A 21,244-nucleotide genomic window follows, 5' to 3' on the forward strand; every position below is an offset into this window, starting at 1 on the left:
ATCTATCCTGGAGAATGTTTCCTGTGTGTATGAGAAGAATCTGTGTTCTGTTGCTTTTAGATTGAATGTTCTGTAAATGTTAAGTCTATCTGGTCTAACATGTAGTTTAAGTCCAATGTTTCCTTATTTTTCGGTCTGTATGATCTATTTATTATTGATGGGGGATACTGAAGACCCCTACTATTATTGTATTGCTGTCTATTTCTCCCTTTAGGTCTGGTAATATTTGCTTTATATACTTAGATGCTCCTATGTTGAGTGCATAAATATTTACAAACGTTATATCCTCTTGATGAATTGATCCCTTTATCATTATATTAATGACCTTTGTTTCTTATTATAGTTTGTCTTACAGTATAAGTACAGCTACCCCAGCTTGCTTTTGGTTTCCATTTGCATGGAATATCGTTTTCCATCCCTTTACTTTCAGTCTCTGTGTGTCCTTAAAGCTGAAGTGAGTCTCTTTTAGGCAGCATATAGATGGGTCATATTTTATATCCATTCAGCCACTCTGTCTTTATTTATTTACTACTTATTTTTGGCTGTGTTGGGTCTTTGTTGCTGCACGTGGGCTTTTTCTAGCTGCAGCGAGTGGGGGCTACTCTTTGTTGTGGTGCATGGGCTTCTCATTGCAGTGGCTTCTCTTGTTGTGGAGCATGGGCTCTAGGCGTGCGGGCTTCAGTAGTTGTGGCACGCAAGCTTCAGTAGTTGCGGCACATGGTCTTAGTTGCTCTGCGGCATGTGGGATCTTCCTGGACCAGGGCTCGAACCCATGTCCCCTGCATTGGCAGGCAGATTCTTAACCACTGTGCCACCAGGGAAGTCCTGCCACTCTGTCTTTTGATTGGAGATAGTCCATTTACATTTAATGTAATTACTTATAGGTATGTACTTATTACCATTTTGTTAATTTCTTTCTGGTTGTTTTGTAATTCCTCTGTTCCTTTCTCTTCTCTTGCTCTTTGTTGTTTGATGATTTTCTGTAGTGGTAGAGTCCTTTCTCTTTATATTTTGTTTATCTACTATAGGTTTTTGATTTGTAGTTACCATGAGGTTTATGTAAAACAACTTGTAACAGTCCATTTTAAGTTAATAACTTACTTTCCAATGCTTTTGATGTCACAAATACATCTTTTTATCTTGTGTATCCAGTAACAAATTATATAGTTATTTTTCTACTTTCATCTTTTAACCTTCATACTGGCTTTACAAGTGATTAATCCACTTTCTTTATGACATGAGATTATTCTGAATTTTACTATATATTTACCTTTACCAGTGAGATTCATACTTTTTAATGTTTTCTTGTTACTAATTAGCACCTTCTCTATTCAGCTTGAATAACTCCCTTTAACATTTCTTGTAAGGCTGGTCTAGTGGTGATGAAATTCTCCTGCTTTTGCTTGTCTAGAAAATTCTTTCTCTCTCCTTCAGTTCTGAAGGACCATTTTCCAGGATAGAGTATTCTTAGTTGGCAGTTGTTATTTTTTTTTTCTTTCAGCTCTTTATATATCATGCCACTCCCTCTGACCTGCAAAGTTTCTGCTGAAAAATCTGCTGATAGTCTTGTAGGTTCCCCTTGTACATAACAAGTTATTTTTCTCTTGTTGCTTTTAAGAGTTTCTCCTTGTCTTTAACTGTTGATACTTGAATTACAATGTATCTTGGTGTGGGTCTCTTTGGGTTCATCTTATTTAATACTCTCTGGGTTTCCTGGATCTGGATCTAGGTTAGGGAAGTTTTCAGCCATTATTTCTTCAATTAAGTTTTCTGCCCCTTTCTCTGTTCCTCTTTAGGGACCCCTTTTGCTTGATGTTGTCTCGTAAGTCCCTTAGGCTATCTTCACTCTTCTTCATTCTCTTTTCATTTTGCTGTTCTGATTGGATGAGTTCCACTGCTCTGTCTTTGAGTTCAGTGATCCTTTTTTTCTGCTTCATCCGGTCTGCTGTTGAACACCTCTATTGTATTTTTCAGTTCAGTTATTGTATTCTTCAGCTCTGTCACTTCTATTTTGGTACTTTCTTATATTTTTGATCTCTGTTGAAATTCTCATTTTATGCATGCATTTTTCTCCTGAGCTCAGTGAGCATCTTTATCACCATTCTTTTGAGCTCTTTATCAGGTAAATTACTCATCTCCATTTCATTAAGGTCTTTTTCTGAGGTTTTATCTTATTCTTTCCTTTGGAAATATTCCTCTGTTTCTTCATTTTTCCTTGACAATCTATGGCTTATATGCGTTAGATGAAACAACTACCTCTCCCAGTCTTGAAGCAGTGGCTTTGTGTAGGAGATGAACCTTATCGCTCAACTCTGCCCTAGCTCTTGGATATCTCTCAAACCTTTGTGATTGATTGTCCAAGAAGCCTACTTTATTCTTAGTGGCTCGCAGTAGTTGAGGGTTTGCCAAGACCTGTCAGGGGAGGATTTCAGTCAGCACCTAGATTCAGGCTGATTGGAAGCCAAGCCCTCATGTAGAAGCGTTTACAGTTTGCAAATATCTCTTTTAGGAGAAGACTGGGAGATGGGCATTTCTTTCTGCTCCCTCTGCCTTGAACCCTGTGGTAATAGCCAGTTAAGAACTATTTCTTTGTTTGCTACCATCCTGATGAACCCATGAACACAAGCCCCACTGGCCACCAGAGCCACGCCATCAAGGGATGTGTTCTCTGGGTGGCAGACACAAAAGCTAGGGTGTCAGATGTGTACATAAGCCCCTTTCTCGGAGACACCACAACCTAGGGTGGAGCAGAGGGGAAGCATGACAATGCCTCCCGAAAGCCATAGTCTTTGTCGAGTATTTCAGTTGGCCTTCAGTTGTGTGTTCAATGAGAAGCCTGCCGCTCAGGCCAAAGCTTTCAGATAAGCGAATCGGGTGCTTTTCAGTCGGCTGCCTCTGCACTGGGCCCTGGTGCTGGGTAGCCAGATGAGTCTGTGTGAGCCCTTTAAGAACTGTTCTCAGTTCACTCATAGCCTGTGGGTCTCAGGGAGGCAAGCCCTGGTGGCTTTCAAACCTGGAAGTTTCAGGGGCTCGTCTCTCAGGTGCAGGTCTTAAAAGTTGGGGTGCCAGATGTGGGGTTCAACCCCTTTGCTCCTCAGGGATAAGCTCAGTTGTCAGTTCCCTCTTGATTGCAGGTTGCTGCACCGGGTTTAAGATGAGATTGTCTCAGCCTCTCCTACCTGCTTCAATGTGCGTTTTTTTTTCTCGGTTGCCTGGTATGGAGGGGTCACTCGTAGTTTTGGGGTTTCTTTCAGGGGAAGATGTTCTGTATGTAGCTGTAGATTCGGTATGTCCATGGTGGGAGGTGAGCTCAGAATCCTCTTCTGTCACCATCTTGAACTGGAACCATATTTCTTGTCTTTTTGATGACAGGTGTGAGTGATACCTCACTGTGGGTTTTGTTTGTTTGGTTGGTTTTTTCAGGCAAGGCTTTATTGGGGCCCCTGCTGCAGCAGGGGGGAGCGAGAACAAACAACAGGTTCCCTTGCTTGCCCACCCCCTGAGAGGGGGCGAGCTTGTTCCTTATATGGGGTGAGGGTAGGGGTGTGTCCAGGGGTTGGGCCGAAGGGGTAGCTTAGGTGTTTTGCCCACCCCTTAGGTGGTGGTGTGTGCAGGGGGCATGCGCAAGTACCCTGCTTTTGCTCCAGGCTCCTCAAAATGGCAGTTGGGTTTTTTTGGTCTCTTTGTATCTTTTGTCCAGAATTTGCCCCAACTGAGCATGCACGCGGTAATTTTTAGTCCCATACAGTTTCTTTTAATTTTTTGCTTGAGGAGAGGTGTGTCCAGGTGCAAGCATTGCAGCACTGCAGTACAGGGTCCCAGGTCCCAGCCTGTCTCATTCCCCCCTGAGAGACTCTACACATTTATTAAGGGGTAAGAGGCTGAAGGTCTCTTCTGAAACTTCCTCCTGCTGGACAGGGGCCACAGACCCTAGCCTACCCTAGAGGAGAAGTCCCTTGCTGACTGTTCCAAGGACCTGTAGGGACTTGGGCCACTTTCCGCTGGAATGGGCTGAATTTCTTGAGCCATCATGAGCCTTACTTCAAACTGTTGGAGCCTAAAAGACACAAACTTAACCAAAAGGTTAAACAAACAAAGGCTAAAAAGGAGAACAACAATCGCCATTAAAGGGCCTAGAAAGGGAAGGAACCAGGCTAACTTTGGGCTTCCTTGACTGTTGACCAGACAAGGAAGGCGATATCACCCCTGCCAAAATTATGAAGCCACACTGCCTGAGCTTCTATTTCCTGAATATTAACTTTTACCTGTCCTGTTGCATTGATCCAAGTGCAGCGGGAAGTATTAGGGATCGCACAAACTCTGCCTTGCTCTGCCAGAAGGTACTCAAGGGCCAGACGATTGTCAAGAACCACATCAGCCAAAGAAACAAGAGAGGTCCCAAGTCCCATTAAGGCTTCAAATAGGAGCCAACTCACTACATCATTTTACTTACGTGTTGATGGTACCTGTCTTTGGAATAGGTATCTCAGAGCTTCTGCTGGCTCACAGGTGCATTGTTCTTCTGTTGTGACCCGTGGGGTTTCTGGAAGTAAAAGCTTTAGTCTGGACAGATGTACCCAACAGATACCCCTTGCAGTTTGACAGCAGTGGTGGTGGTTAAAATTACTTTATAGTTGTCCTTCCATTTTGGCAATAGTTGGTCTTTGGGGGAGCCCTCTTTCCAGGTGTTGCGAAGAACTTGGGTCCCCAGGGTTTATTTGCGAAGGAACTGCTCCTTCCTCTGTATTTTCAGTGGGAGCTGGCAGTGCCTTGTAAGCATAGTCCTGGATTACTTTCTGAACTTGTCCTAGAATAATATTTCTCAGGGTCTGGTTCACTTCCTCATCCAGTAGAATGTCAGTAGTAAGAAAAGGCCTCCCATAGGTCATTTCAAGTGGACTAAGTTTCAGACCACTCCTGGGGGCTACACGGACCCTGAGGAGTACAGTAAGAGGCAGATTGGTCCAGGGTGCATGAGTCTCTGCGCGGAGCTTTGCTAAGGTTTTCTTTAAAGGATGGTTCATTTTCTCTACCTTCCCTGAAGACTGGGGGTGCCAAGAGGTGTGTAGCTTGTAGTCTAGCCCTAGGGCTGTCGTGAGCCCCTGTGTGATTTTTGGCTATAAAAGAGGGCCTGTTATCGCTCTGAAGGGACTTTGTAAGTCCAAACTGAGGAATTATTTCTTTCAAAAGGGACTTACAGACTTCCATGGCATTTTCAGATCGGGTGGGGAAGGCTTTAACCCATCCTGTGAAAGTATCAACAAACACCAGAAGGTATTTATATCCTGATCGTGGGGCATTTGGGTGAAATCTAACTGCCAGTCTTCCCCCGGGTATGTCCCTTGGCGTTGAACTGGCCTGAGTAACGAAGGGGGCATTGGATGGGCCTGTGGGTTATTACAGGTGAGGCAAGCGTTACTTGTTTTATTGTTCTCTTAAGCCCCTTTCCTGAAAAAGCCTTTTGCATCAAGTCCCATAGTGCATCCCTCCCGTAGTGGGTGGCGTCATGTAAGCTCTTGGTGAGTTTCCATTGTTGGGCTTCAGGGATTAGAACCTTATCCTCCTTTTTATACCAGCCTGTGCTTCCCTTCTCATAGCCCCATTTCTCAGCATTTTCTTGTTCCTGTGGGGAAAAGCTAGGGAAGGCTAGGGAGTTCAGGGGGTGCCAATCACTAGAGCCTTAACTTGTTCAGGTTCCTGCAATTCAGCTGCCTGTTTTGCAATTCGATCAGCTTTGCTGTTCCCTTGACTCACAAAAGATCACAAAAGATCCATCCCTCTGATGGCCCCTGCAGTGGATTACTGCTACCTGGGTAGGAAGCTACACTGCCTCTAACAGACCAGAATCAAATCTTTATGTTTTACGGGGGAACTTCTAGTGGTTAACATTCCTCTTTCTTTCCATATGGCAACATGAGCATGTAGCACGTGGAACCCATATTTAGAGTCAGTGAAAATATTTAATTTCTTATCCTTCCCTAATTGCAAAGCTCTCATTAATGCTCGTAAGTCTTGCACAAACGGACACTCCCCATTAGGCTTCTGTACGGGGAGGATGGGGGTGCTGCAAGGGGATTGGCAGGGCCTAATGAGTCCGTGTTTCAGGAATCTGCTGAGCAGCAGTTGGATTCCTCTCGGGGCCTCAGGCTTTAAAGGATATGGTCTCTTCCAGGGGTATTTTTCCCCAGGCTTAACCTTATTTTTATTGGGGGAACACGTTTTGCCCTTCCTGGCACCGAGGTATCCCAAACTGCAGGATCTACCTGTTCTGTAATCTCTTGGGGGATGTCTTGGGGCATATTTTGATGCCCAACAGGTGGGGCATCTGGGACTACTAATAGATGCATTCTCCGTTCGGATTACCTTCTTGGACTTCACCCTGACCTAAGAATATACTAGCTCCTAACTTATTTAGCAGATCTCTCCCGAGGAAAGGGACAGGGCATTCTGTCATGTACAAAAAGGAGTGAGTGAGTAATAATAATGGACCCGATTCCACAGGCAAGAGGGGATGTAAATCGCCTTTCCTTTGGCTGTCCATCGACTCCCGTCACAGCACAGTCATGGCTGGAGAGGGGGCCAGCTGGCCAAGTCAGAGCAGAACAGGCGGCACCAGCGTCTACAAGAAATTCAGTTCACCTACCTGCCACATCGAGGGTGACCCGAGCAGGTGCTCGGGCCCCTTCAGCTGGTGCGCGGGAATCTCTCATCCGAGAGGTTTGCAAGGAACTGGGGCCGGTTGGGGCTGCCCCTCGGGCGCCCAGGACATTCCGCCTTCCAGTGCCCCCCTTTCCGACAAAAGGCACACTGGTTTGGGTCCAAGGGGCTTCTTGGTGGTCTGAGAAGGTGGTCCAGCCTTCTCAGCCCTCCAGGGTCCCCTCGAGGTGGTGGGTGAATCAGAGCAGCCAGAAGCTGCGTTTTCTTTATTAGCCTCTTATCCTTATCGGCCTCTTCTGTTACGTCTCGGTTGTTACAGACCTTGAAGGCCTCCTCAGGGTTGACAGTGGGGCTTGGGGCCCAGCCGCAAGCTTCTGTAACTGTCTCCAGATATCAGGAGTAGCCTTGGTGATAAAATGCATGGCCAAGAGTGTCCTCCCTTCTGCGGACTCAGGGTCTGTCACCCGGCTCAGGAAGCCTGCTGGGCTTTCACCTTTTTCCTGTGTAACCTCTCAGACCTTATCGTAATTTACTGGCTTCACCATACACCTTTTCATTCTTTCTGATAGACAAGTAATATAATGTCTCATCCTAGTCTGGCCTACACGATCTTTCATAGTCCCAGTGTGGGTCATGTTCTGGGATTGCGTCCCACCCACCTGATAAATTTGGCCGTGTGGATTGGTGGCCAGTTGGCCATCTGTGTGTTCCCTGGCCTTTCTCAGTATGCGCTCCTTTTCATCTGGGGTGCAGCAGTGGGCCAGAATAAACATGATGTCCTGCCAGGTGAGAGAGAATGTCAACCCCAGCCTGATAAATTCATCCCTAAATTTGTCAGGGTTCTCTGAGAACCTGCCAAACCTCTCCTTACGGGCTCCTAAGTCTCCCATTGAGAAGGGGCTGTGCGCTCTAATCATCCCTCCGTTGCCATTGCTACTTCCCGAAGGGGGGAAAGGTGGGGCTGACTTTGAACCTGATCCTGGGAAAACTTTCTCTCGTAAGAGAACAGAGAAACCAAGCCCAGTCTTGCATCAACCTACTCTTAAAATCCATTTACCTAATTAAATTTAATCCAACCTTAGAAAATCCTGACCACATACAAAGTTCCTAATGTTCCTCTTCCACAAACCTGCAACTTTCTGTAGCCATACTTTGTCCCTTATTCTTTCCCCATGCAGAAACAGCCAGCTCTAGGACAAACTCATCCTTTTTCCTTTCAACAAAATATATTTCCATTCCTCATACCTTCTTTTCTTACGCATCCTACTTTCCTTAAGCAGCCATGAACTGTCTTTCACATTAGCATTCCATAAATTGGTAGCGAACATCTCAAGGTGGCACCAAACAGCTTAATTTCTCTCTCACAAGAAGACAAAAGTAGGTAAATTTAGACCTGTTTAGCAATTAATGTTCCAATAGTTTATCTTATTTGAAATGGCCTGAATATACAATTAATTTCTATCTTAATTACTTCTTTAGCTTCAAATTTACCAAAAATTGGAGAGACTGTTTTAGATGGACGTTTTTATTCCTATGTAGTTTAGCAAAGAGTTCTTATCCCAGTTACATTTACTTAAAAATTTAATCATACCAGGTTATTATCCCTGTTGACAGATTTTTATAACAGGAACAATATGCACTTATTGACTTCCAGTAACCCTAGATACAATGAAAGTATTGTACTTAATGTTGATGACTCTAAAGATGGGTCTGTATTAATTAATTAAACCCACAGCTTAAGCTAGACAAGTTAATTTCTACAGAAGCAGAGATCTCAGTTTTCCCGCTTGAATTTAAAATGGCCTTTTTTTTCCCCCTCAGTCTGGAGGACTACAGATGAATCAGGTAGTTCCTGAGAGCCCAGGCAGAAGAGTTACATTGCAAAGGCAGAGGAGAGAGATGCAAGCCCCTTGAACTCAGGCAGAATAGTGACATTGCAAGTGCAGAGGAGAGAGAGATGCAAGCTCCTGTCTTTTCTTTTTGTTCTTTAAAATCCCACTAAGTAACCCAGGGCTGGAGTCTCAGGCAATGTGGGCTGTGTTTGTATGTACTCACAATGTCGGCAGAGACTTGCAAGAACAGCTGGACAGACAAAAACTACATCACAAAGATACCAATCGCAAAACTTAAAGACACAAACAAGAAGTTTTCAGGATTAAGGGGATGGGAGGGTAGGGGTAAGGACCAAGGGAGAGGTAAAGGGACAGAAAAGACTGAAAAAGAGAAAGAGACAGAGAGATTACCTTTTCAGCCCGCCCCCTGTGGTTGTCTGTTCAGGTACCAATCTGCACGCTTCCAGAAAGGGCCAGTGAAGGAGGGAGCACCCTGTCCACTGCCCACCGGGCTGATCAAGCCTGGAAACCAGCCAGTTGTACGTCGTCTGTGGGTCCCCGACCCACAGGTGGGACTCTCACCCATGCATGCACCAGTATATAGCAATCTGCCGCTTCAGCTCCTTCCCAACGGGACTTCTCTTGGCGGCAGGAAAATAAAGGTGAGAATATTGGGACGATCAGACTTACAGCCCACTACACGATATGAGGTTTGAACCTCTATCACTCTCATAAATCTCCAGTCAGGGAGAGCCCGCTGGACCAAGGTCTGCAAGGTGTGAAGGGAGCCTCTCCCACCTCTGCTTGTCACCCGTCAAGGTGAGCCATTGCCGGCCAGAGAGAGCTGTAGCTTGCCCGACATCCACGCTCTTGTAAGGACAGGACAGAAGGAGGAGAGGACAGAGAGAGAAGTAGAGAGATTTCAGGAGAGGGAAAGGGAAAATGGTGAGGGACAAAGGGGAGGGGAGAAGCGTTGCCTGAATGAGTGTACTGAGGCCCCTCGGGGGCCAGAAAGGCAGACTTACCAAACGAGGTGATGCTGAAACAAGAGGTTCAGGTAGCCGCTTGTCACCCACGGGGAAGCTGCGTTCGGTGGTCCCGGAGGTGCCCAGATCCTCTGCCCAGAAGGGACAAGCCCCACGTTGGGCACCACAAAATATGTTACCAACTAGGGTTCTTGGCCTCCTTAAAATCAATAGAAATTGATCAGAGGCCAAATTCAGTCAAGGCTTTACTGGGACCCCTGCTGCAGTGGAGCGGGGGTGGGGGCGTGTAGTGAGAACAAACAACAGGTTCCTTTGCTTGCCTGCTCCTCATTGTGGTTTTGATTTGTATTTTCCTGATGATGAGTGATGTCTAGCACCTTCTCATATACTGGTTGGCCATTTGTATATCTTTGGAGAAATATCTGTTGAGGTTCTTTGCCTGAGAGGGGCTGGAGGAAGCTCACGACCACTGAAGGGTCCACAGCCAGGACTGACGTTGCTTTTTTTTATGCTTTAAAATGAACAATCATTTAATGTATTAAGATTTTCACTTATAAACATACAATTTGCATATACAGGGAAATATAGGTTCTGTGGACACAATAGAATACTAGAGACAGGCAAGCAATCAGAAAGATAGGCATGCATAGATGCAGTGGGTGGGCAAGACGCCTCCTGGGTCCCTTGGTGGATCCCAGTTCTCTTAAAGTCACTTTTGTTCATGGATCGATGCCATTTTTGTTGGGGGTGGGAAGAGGGATGTCTCATATGGCCATGATGCCAATGTCATTCCTCAACCTTCTTATAACAGTGTTAGTTGTTTTATGTGTGTGTGTGTGTATATATATATATATAAATACATATTATAATTATACTATATATAATGTATAAATATATATTTGCACATATGGGAGTGTTTCTATCAGATGAAGTCCCAGAATGACTAGATCAAAGGGTATACGCAATTTTCATTTTGACACAGATTGCTCTTTATAGAAGTTTACACTCTACCCACAGTATATGAGAATGCCTATTTCCCCAAATGCTGACTCTGATTTTACCAAAGGGTAAAATCAAAATTTCATTTTGTTAAAAAAAAGCAATCCATTGTGGATCTACGTTGCATTTATCTTATTAAGAGTAGGGCTAAGTTTTTCATATGTTTAAGAGATATTTCATATCTCTTAAGAGATTATTCATATTCTCTGTGCATCTTTCTGTTTCGGGTTTTGTTCTTTTACTTCTTGGGTCACTAGAGCTCTGTCCTTTTTGCTAGAGTGACATATTTAGAATATCTTTTTTTTCTGTAAGAAACCAAGGTGGCTTAGGTTAGAAACAAAAACTCAATTTTTCAAAAGAGACACTCACTTCCAGCCCATCCCATGATGACTAGAAAGGTTTCCAGAATGAGGGTATTTGCGTCTCTGTGCAGGCAAAGCCCTTTCGTGGAAATACGCTGAAGGCCCTCTGTGGATCCCGTTTCGCTTCCAAGTGGGTGATCCTCAAGCTTTGGCTTTACTGTAAAATGTTCTAGAGCCAGATTAGAATTGAACAGGCAAAACTGCTGAATGAGAGCAAAAAGTGAAGAGTGACCTGCTCCAACAGGGACTCAATAGGATGCAAATCAACAGGCACGTAAGAAGACAAAACCATGGAGTATCTTTTTAAAACAAAATTATCTAGGGTACGCAAACACAGAAAGCAAAAGAGGGGGCCTCTGCATTTGGGGTCCACAGGGTGAAAGCACGAAGGGGGCATGAGGGCTGTCCTTATCCCGGGCTGGGGCCATGGGTGACATCGGGGTCGGTGTTGCTGGGCTGGCAGCACCAGGAAGCTTACCTGGGGAGGTTTTCTGAAACTCACCTGCGTCTCCTGGTGTTTCCTCCCCAGCTCATGTGTTCCTCGGTGCAGAAGGCCCTGTTTGAGGAGGAGGACCACGTCAAGAAGCTGCAGCAGAAGGTGGCCACCCTGGAGAAGCGGAACAAGCAGCTGCGGGACCGGGTGAAGAAGGTCAAGAGGTCCCTGCGGCAGGCGCGGAAGAACGGCCGGCACCTGGAGCTGCTGAACCAGAAGCTGAGTGAGAAGCTGGCGGCCGCGGCAGGCGCGCTCCCGCACATCAACGCGCTGGGCCGCGAGCCCGCGGGCGCCGCCTACCTGCGGGGGTAGCAGGGATGGAGCCTTGGCCTCACCTGGTACCCGCTGAGGCCTCTCGCAGGGAGTGGAAGAGGACACTGGGTTTATACGCGCACATAGCTCAAGAACTCTTGTAGACGATGATATTTTTACTGTGCATTTGGTAGCGTCTAGTTGGTTTACAGGGCAAGTCTCCTATCTCCTTGGCTGCCGGCCTCCTGCCCTTCCCTGGCCTTGTCCCACACCCAGTGCTCTGATGCCGGCAGTGCCATGTGCTTGCCTGGGGCCTGTCCCTGGCTTCCAGGAGCAGCTTGGAAAAAGTGCACTTCTTAGGGAAAGAACATTTTAGAATCTCTACAGGTACAAGAACTCAAGGGGTTCAGCCTCCATTTCTCAAGAAAGGCAGCGTGGTCCCAGCTCTAAGCAGCAGGACAACCGTGAGTTTGAAGGAATGATTGATAGGTCGTGGAATCTTCTGGTGTCATTAAGACTTAGGGAGCTCATCACAAGTCAGGGAGTGGAGCTAGAGGTGGCAGGTAATTAAGAAGAATTATACCTGATTTCCAACCTCAGCTATCCAGAGTTACAGAGGTTTCCCATGGGCCACTTTAATCTAAAGGGGAATTGCCTTTATGGGCCTGTCCTGTTTCATCAAAGCACATTTCTAAGTTGGAGGAGCTCAAACAGTATCTCAGCCCTTGCTAAATTCTAACTTACTGTTTGCTCAGTGATTACTTCCAGCTTCTCTGAATTCGAGGTGAGCTGACCCAATATGTTGTGAACTTCTGTTGTGCAAAGACACCTCCTTACCTACTGGGGTCAGGGGACCTTGCCTCGTTGCTATCCAGGCTCTGCTCCCAAAAGGGCTTGTTGAGGGCATTCCGATCTTGGCTTCTTTATGCAAATGCTTTCCGCCCACCTGGACTGTCCAGGCAGACCCTGGGAGCAGTGTCTGCACATCAGCCCGCTTCTCACTGCATTAGATCCTATGTACGATCGCTTCACCTTCTTTGGGAAGAAACCTCTAGAAAGAGTATTGCAAGTAAAAGATATTCACAATACCTAACACTTGAGCCCTTCCCTTAGCCACATGTGATCGTGTCCCAGCTGTGTGACTGAGAAGTGCCCATCCCTTGGTTATCTTCTGATGATGGTTCTCCAAACCAACCAGTGTCCCTTCCCTGCTATTTTAGGTAGAAGCTGCCCCTTTACCACCCCAGATACAGGAGGGCCCGACAATGCCGTCCTCTCCATTGGAAATGGCAGTTAGGGTCAGATTTCCATCCACTGCCTTTAGAAAAACCATGTCCTTCTTGCTCTGGTAGCGCGTCTGGGGCCTGAGCCTTGTGACACTTGGGTCTTGATGGTAGGCGATGGCCTCAGAGGAGAAGTCAATGCCCTGGACTGCACAGCATGGGGACTTTTGCTCAAGGGCTCTTTACTGCTAAGCTTCTGCCAGCACTTCATCAGCTGTAATCTTCATGGTCTGGTACAATAGAAGGCACATCTTGTGGTTTATTCTTCCCAGGGACGTTTCATTACAGCAGTTTTGCTGCCACCCAAGGGAATGACAAGCCTAACAGTGATTTACAGCCAGCGCTTGGAGAACTGTGGAAGCTGGATCTCTTCGGATGCATTATGTTCTGCCTTTTCAATAAACATGAGCAATAGTTCAGCCACAGCAGTAAAGCAATGCGTGTTTCTTTCGGAGCAGGGGGCCTGCAGGATTTCCAGCTTTGGCCTGTAAAGGCCATTTAGATCCTCTGGGGGAAGCATCTGTGGGTCCCACCTGAGGCATTTAGGAGATTGAGCTCAAGCCTCCTCTGCTTTCCCCGTTGGGATGAGGCCAACCCTGTCTCTCCCCAGGTTCCCATCTCTCAACACACCTGCAGACGAGCAGTGTTATCCTGGCCTCACCTCACGAGGGACACGCAGCTTCATTAATCAACGTCTTCAAAAGTACATTAGGATCTGTGCCAACAGGAACTCCCAGATCCCCATTATCTGCTACGTTGTCATCTTATGGCAGCCCTCGCCACCCGCTCGTACTAGTAGGAATTGTTCATGCAAGAAAAACCCAAGAATTGCTCAGAACTTGACACACATTGGCCGACCTGTCGTAGCACTATCTCTGAGCTGTGGGCCATGGTTTAGTTCCATTCGGCGGTTCAAGGAGGCTAAGTGACTTTACCAAAGTCATATAATAAGCAAGAGGCTGATAGAATCTAGCATCTTTAAACCAGGGTCCCCAGGAGTTACAAACTGGTGGCATGTGGGCCACACCGCATGTGGGGATGAGGTTTCTGTGTTTGAATGCCAGCCTTCCCTGGACTACGGTTCAGGCCGCTGTCTCTGCTACTATCGCACCCACCCCCCGTCTGGGTTTTTTTTTTTTTTTTTTTTTTTTTTTAACATACATCACGCATTTGTGGTACCTGCCTGGCAGCAGAAGTTAACAGGGATTCCCGCTTCTGTGGTGCAAATCCTCATCTTCCTTTGGGGAGAGAGAAGGCAAAATCCAATCACAACGACTATGGATCAGCTGTTGGCTCAGCAATGCCCACATTCTATGATGGTTTAAAAAAAAAGAAAACTAAGTACCCAGAATGCTTTAGGCTCTCGCACACACATCTCATTTAATATTCCTAATAATTTCATAAACAGTGATTCTGATCGCCATTTTCCAAGAGGAATCTGGGGCTTCAAGAGATTAACTTGCCCAGTGTACGCAACTAGGACAGGTGGCCAGTCAAGCCTCCAACCCTATCTTCTTTTCTCTTTGCACCTGCTCACCTGTAGAATGGGGATAATCATTCCTACTGTAAAGGCTGTGAGGAGGACTGAAATTACTCATACAGATGCTTAGCGTGATACCTGACACCCCACACGTACTCAGTAATATTACTCACAATAATCATCTATATTATATTGATAAGTACTCACCAGAAAGGCCCAATGCATGTCAGAAGTCAGAGTGTTTGGTGGGATTCCATGTAATTTTCTTGTCCAATTGCCATACAATATTCCAGCTCCTTTCCATTTTCCTTATTTCTGAACTACCTCCTTTTCTTTCACATTCCGTAGTTGGTTGTTCCTTCAAATTTACCAAGAAAATATAGTCCATCAGAAATGTGTTTGCTCATCTTCCTAGGGTCGATTTAAAAAATGCACAACCTAAAAGTTGAGAATTACATTTTACTCGGTGGACATACTGAGGACTTCAGCCCGGGAGGGGCCTCTCAGGTCGCTCTGAGGGGCTGCTCTGAAGAGGTGAGTGAGGAGCCAGGATACACAGGAGCTTTTACAGAAACAGAGCAAAACACAACCAGATAGGACACTGAAAGATGGCGGTTAATTAAAGAAAAAAACAGACATCTCAAGTTCACGAACTGAGGGCTTTTCTACGTATGGGAAGATGCGAGAGTCTGGGCTTACTGAAGTCATTCCTTTGATATGCATCTTAACTAGCTAGGGCCAGTATCCTGTTTTTCTCCATCCTGAATCCCCTCAGGGTGCACAGTCAGGGCCGCTGCAGTGGCCGATGGCTTGATGGCCGCAACATCCTTTGTTTACTGATATGGCGGGACATTCTTCATCCATACTAGCTTGTCACTCACACTGTCTAGTTTGCCCCCCTTCTCTCCTCCCTTCCAACTCAAAGGAAGGCTCATCCCTCTGAGCCACATCCAGGGTCAAACCCCTGCCCTGTTATCCTGAGTTCATATCGCTCCTCTCAAAACCTGGCTCCACCAATGTTCCCTCTTTTATCATAAATCTTTTCTTCGTTGGGGAATCCTGCCCTTATCCTCCAGCCATGCTCAGATTTATCCATCCCAGGAGAAAACAAAACAGTTTAGAAAGTATTGAGGCTGTCTTTAAAGATGGTGACACAGAAGGCTCCTGGACCCCCCCTCCTCCAACAGACACACCTAGTGAACAGCTACACACAGAGCAACTCCCTCTGAAAGAAACTCAAACTGGCTAAGGACCTCTTATACGATGAGGGACCAAGGAAACACCTATGTCTTTCCTATGTATGAGTAGGAAAGGCTGAGACATGCTGTTGCCATAAACCCCAGCCCCGGCACAGACTGTACAGTTGGAAGGAAATCCCCGAATGCCAGTTTCTCCTTGAGGGGTGAAGGGTTTGGACCCCACATCTACAACCCGCAGGTTTTAAGACTCCTACCCGAGCGGTGGGCCTCCAAACACCTAGCTCTGAAAGCCAATGGGGTTTGCGTCCATGAGATCCACAGACTATAGCAAAAGAAGAAGCAGTTGTTAAAGGGCACAAGCACTCACTTCAGCCATCACCTCGGGGTCAGTGCAGAGGGAGCAGGCAAAAAACGCTCACCTCCCAGTCTTTCCCTGAATGGGGTCTACTTGGATACTTTAAAAGCTGCTGCCTGAGGGTCAGGCTTCTAACTGAGCCCATATCTAGGGGCTGACTGCCATCCTCCCCAAAGACTAGGGAAGCCAGTGGACACCACCACCCCTGTCCTCTCTCTCTGACCTGCTCCAAGTTGCCAGAATCTCCCTGAAGGAAACTTGTACACAGGTCTGCACCCCAGCCTTTGTGGCTGCTGGTAGCTGATGGGTCCCCAGATCACCTGGCTCTGACAGTCACCAGTGCGTCCATTCACAAGTCCCGTAGGACTATAGAAAACAGAGGCAGTTTTAAACTGGCCATCCCCCCAGGGATGAGCATAGAAGGAGCAAACAGAAATGCCCAGCCTCCCAGTCTTTCCCTGAAAGGGGTCTCTTTGCATACTTCAAAAGCTTCTGCTTGAGGGTCAGCCTTCTAATGTACTATGCACCTAGGGCCTGATTGTGATCCTCTCTGAAGACCAGGGAAGCCCGCAGACACCTCTTCCTCCCTCTTTTTCTAGCCTGCTCCAGGTGGCTAGTTATCTCCCTGGAAGGAACTTGTACACATAGCTGTGCCCCAGCTTTTGTGGCTGCCACCTCAGGCGCAGGCACCCAAATTGCTTGGTCCTGATAGCAAACAGGACTTACATTCATGTAGCAAACAAAGAAGTTCTTAAAAGGCTCAAGAGCACACCCTGGCCACAAAGCTATACAACTGGGCCCAGTGCAGAGGGAGCAGGCAAAAACACCCAGCTCCCATTTCTCTCTGGAAGATGCCTATCTACATAGTTTCCCAGCTGCTGCCTGAGGGCCCAGCTACCAACCAGCCTTCACGTAGGTGCTGTGATCATTTCCTTTGGAACCCTGCCAAGTTGGCACACCTTCAACTACTGGGAGGTACTAGGAACAAAAAAGGTGGCTTGGACAATCACAAAGTTTACAGGAGCATGAGCCAGCCTGATAGATAAGGTTCATCTCCTACACAAGACCACTCTAGCAAGACTGGGAGAGGAGACTGCTTTATCTAATGTGCAAAAACAAACACAGAGTCAAGGAAAATGAAGAAACAGAGGAATATATTCCAAACTAGAGACCAAGATAAAACTCCAGACACAGATCTTAATAAAACAGAGGTTAGTAAGTTATCTAACAGACTTCAGTTAACAGACATAAAGATGCTCACTGTGGTCAGGAGCATCTTTGCTCCGTCATCATTTGCATGAGCAAAGTGAGAATTTCAACAAAGAGATAGAAAATATTAAAAAGTACCAATCAGATCACAAGGCTGAAGAGTATAATAAGTGAACTGAAAAATTCAATAGAGGGTTTCAACAGCAGACTAGATCAATCATAAAGATCCATAAACTTGAGATAAGGCAGTAGAATTCATCTAATCATAGGAGCAAAAGACAAAAGATTGAAGAGAACTTAAGGGATTTATGGGACACTATCAAACAGACCAATATACACATTTATAGGGGTGCCAGAAGAAGAGAAGGAGAAAGGGCAGAAAGCTAATTCAAAGAAATAATGGCTGAAACTTCCCTAACCTGGAGAAAGAAACAGGCATCCAGATCTAGGAAGCCCAGATTTTCAAAAAGGATGAATACAAAGAGACTCACACTGAGACACATTATAATTAAACTGTCAAAAGCTAAAGACAAGGAGAAAATCTTAAAAGCAGCAAGAGAAAAACAACTTGTTATATACAAGAGAACGCACACAAAATTATCAGATTATTTTAGCAGAAACTTTGCAGGCCAGAAGGGACTGGGATATGTATTTAAACTCCTGAAAGAAAAAAATCTACCAACCAAGAATAACCTACCCAGCAAAGTTGTCCTTCAGAATTGAAGGAGAACATATTATATATACAAAACCCTAAAGACTCCACCAGAAAAAACTCTTAGAACTAATAAACAAATTCAGTAAAGTTGCAGGATGCAAAATCTATATACAAAAATCAGAATTGAAGGAGAGAGAGTTTTCCAGACAGGCAAAAACTGAAGGAGTTCAGCACCAATAGACTAACCCTACAAGAAATGTTAAAAAGACTTCTTTAAGCTGGAATAAAAGGGCACTAATTAGTAACAGGAAACATATATAAAAGTATAAATCTTGCTGATAAAGGTAAATATGTAGTTGAATTCAGAATAATCTAATGCTGCAATGGTGGTGGGTTAATCACTTATATAACTAGTATAAAGGTTAAAAGGCAAAATAGTAAAAATAACTATAACTACAATAATTTGTTAATGGATACTAAAGATAAAAAGATGCAAATGTGACATCAAAAACATAAAATGTGGTGGGAGGGGAGAGTAAAAATGTAGAGTTTTAGAATCATTCAAACTTAAGTTGTTATCAGCTTAAAATAAACTGTTATAACTTTTAGATGTTTTATGTAAGCCTCATGGTAATCACAAAGCAAAACCCTACAGAAAACACACAAAAGATAAAGAAAAAGAAATCTAAGCATACCACTCAGAAAAACCATCAAATCACAAGGGAAGAGAACAAGAAAAGAAAGGAACAGAGGAATTACAAAACATCCAGAAAACAATTTTTAAAATGTCAATAAGTCTGTATCTATTAATAATTACATTAAATGTAAGTGAACTAAATTCTCCAACAAAAAGATATACAGTGGCTGAATGGATTAAAAACCAAAAAACAAACAAACATAGCTTTTCCAAGGATGCAGCCTTTGAGAGAATAAGGCAGGGTTGAGACCATCGGCACTGAATATGCAACTGAAACCGGCCTCTATATAAACTTTTAAGATTCTGTCAGGTAGGTGCAGAGAACTACTCACCTTAACAGCTGCAGGAGACAAGTCTCTTATGTTCACAGGCCAGGAAATTGCAAGAATCAAGAGCAAATGTATTTCCACCCGTGTGGCTGACAGGGTCTTGGTGCTCTGGCCTGGTGTCAAGCCTGAGCCACTGAGGTGGGAGAGGCAAGTTTAGGACATTGGACCACCAGAGACCTCCCGGCCCCATGTAATATAAATTGGCGAGAGCTCCCCCAGAGATCTCCGTCTCAATGCTAAGACCCAGCTCCACCCAACAGCCAGCAAGCTCCAGTGCTGGACATCCCATGCCAAACAACTAGTAAGACAGGAACACAACCCCACCCATTAGCAGAGAGACTGCCCAAAATCAAATTAAGTTCACAGACACCTCAAAACACACCACCGGACGTGACCCTGCCCACCAGAGACACAAGATCCAGCCCCACCGACCAGAACACAGCCACCAGTCCCCTCAACCACGAAGCCTACACAAGCCATTGAACCAACCTCACCCACTGGGGACAGATACCGAAAACAACAAGAACTACAAACCTGCAGCCTGCACAAAGGAGACCCCAAACACAGTAAGTTAAACAAAATGAGAAGACAGAGAAATATGCAGGAGATGAAGGAGCAAGGTAAAAACCCACTATACCAAACAAACGAAGAGGAAAAGGCAGTCTACCTGAAAAAGAATTCAGAGTAATGATGGTAAAGATGATCCAAAATCTTGGAAACAGAATGGAGAAAATACAAGAAACATTTAACAAGGACCTAGAAGAACTAAAGAGCAAACAAACAATGATGAACAACACAACAAATGAAATTAAAAATTCTCTAGAAGGAATCAACAGCAGAATAACTGAGGCAGAAGAACAGAGAAGCGAGCTGGAAGATAAAATAATTGAGAACAGTCTCAGAGACTTCTGAGACAACATTAAACGCACCAACATTCGAATTTTAGGGGTCCCAGAAGAAGAGAAAAAGAAAGCGTCTGAGAAAATATTTGAGGAAATTATAGTTGAAAACTTCCCTAACATGGGCAAGGAAATAGTCCAGTCCAGGAAGCACAGAAAGTCCCATACAGGATAAATCCAAGGAGAAACATGCCAAGACACACAGTAATCAAACTATCAAAAATTAAATACAGGGCTTCCCTGGTGGCGCAGCAGTTGAGAATCTGCCTGCCAAGGCAGGGGACACGGGTTCAAGCCCTGGTCTGGGAAGATCCCACATGCCGCAGAGCAACTGGGCCCGTGAGCCACAAGTACTGAGCCTGTGCGTCTGGAGCCTGTGCTCCGCAACAGGAGAGGCCGCGATAGTGAGAGGCCCGCGCACCGCGATGAAGAGTGGCCCCCGCCTGCCACAACTAGAGAAAGCCCTTGCACAGAAACGAAGACCCAACACAGCCATAAATAAATAAATAAATAAATTTAAAAAAACAAAAAAAACCCCACTGACTTAAAAAAAAATTTAAATACAAAGAAAAAATATTAAAAGCAGTAAGGGAAAAGCAACAAATAACATACAAGGGAATCCCCATAACGTTAACAGCTGATCTTTCAGCAGAAACTCTGCAAGCCAGAAGCGAGTGGCATGATATATTTAAAGTGATGAAAGGGAAAAACCTACAACCAAGATTACTCTACCCAGCAAGGATCTCATTCAGATTTGACGGAGAAATTAAAACGTTTACAGACAAGCAAAAGTTAAGAGAATACAGCACCACCAAACTAGCTTAACAACAAATGCTAAAGGAACTTCTCTAGGCAGGAAACACAAGAGAAGGAAAACACCTACAAAAACAAACCCAAAACAATTAAGAAAATGGTAATAGGAACATACATATCGATAATTACCTTACATGTAAATGTATTAAATGATTCAACCAAAAGACACAGATTGGCTGAATGGATACAAAAACAAGACCTGTACAAATGCTGTCTACAAGAGACCCAGTTCAGATCTAGGGACACATACAGACCAAAAGTGAGGGGATGGAAAAAGATATTCCATGCAAATGGAAATCAAAAGTTGGAGTAGCAATTCTCATATCAGACAAAATAGACCTTAAAATAAAGACTATTACAAGAGACAAAGAAGGACATTACATAATGATCAAGGGATCAATCCAAGAAGATATAACAGTTGTAAATATTTATGCACCCAACATAGGGGCACCTCAATACATAAGGCAAATGCTAACAGCCATAAAAGGGGAAATCGACAGTAACACAATAACAGTAGCGGACTTTAACACCCCACTTTCACCAATTGACAGATTATCCAAACAGAAAATAAATAAGGAAACACAAGCTTTAAATGACACATTAGACCAGATGGACTTAATTGATATTTATAGGACATTCCATCCAAAAACAACAGAATATACTTTCTTCTCAAGTGCTCATGGAACATTACCCAGGATAGATCATATTTTAGGTCACATATCAAGCCTTGGTAAATTTAAGAAA

At 44.9% G+C, this 21,244-nt stretch overlaps 1 protein-coding gene across 2 annotated transcripts in view; it reads left to right on the forward strand.

The window, feature by feature from the left end:
- Positions 1-13,297, forward strand: part of LOC103012343 (coiled-coil domain-containing protein 3) — a 112,763-nt gene extending 99,466 nt beyond the window's left edge. For both annotated transcript variants that reach the window (XM_057544349.1, XM_007167400.2), the window contains one exon: positions 11,366-13,297. In XM_057544349.1, the coding sequence (XP_057400332.1) occupies positions 11,366-11,641 (276 nt within the window). In that variant the 3' untranslated portion in view covers positions 11,642-13,297. The remainder of the gene's footprint in view (positions 1-11,365) is intronic.
- Positions 13,298-21,244: the final 7,947 nt, after the last annotated feature.

Source organism: Balaenoptera acutorostrata, chromosome 3 (genome assembly GCF_949987535.1).
Source record: "Balaenoptera acutorostrata chromosome 3, mBalAcu1.1, whole genome shotgun sequence".
NCBI classification, from domain to species: Eukaryota; Metazoa; Chordata; class Mammalia; order Artiodactyla; family Balaenopteridae; genus Balaenoptera; species Balaenoptera acutorostrata.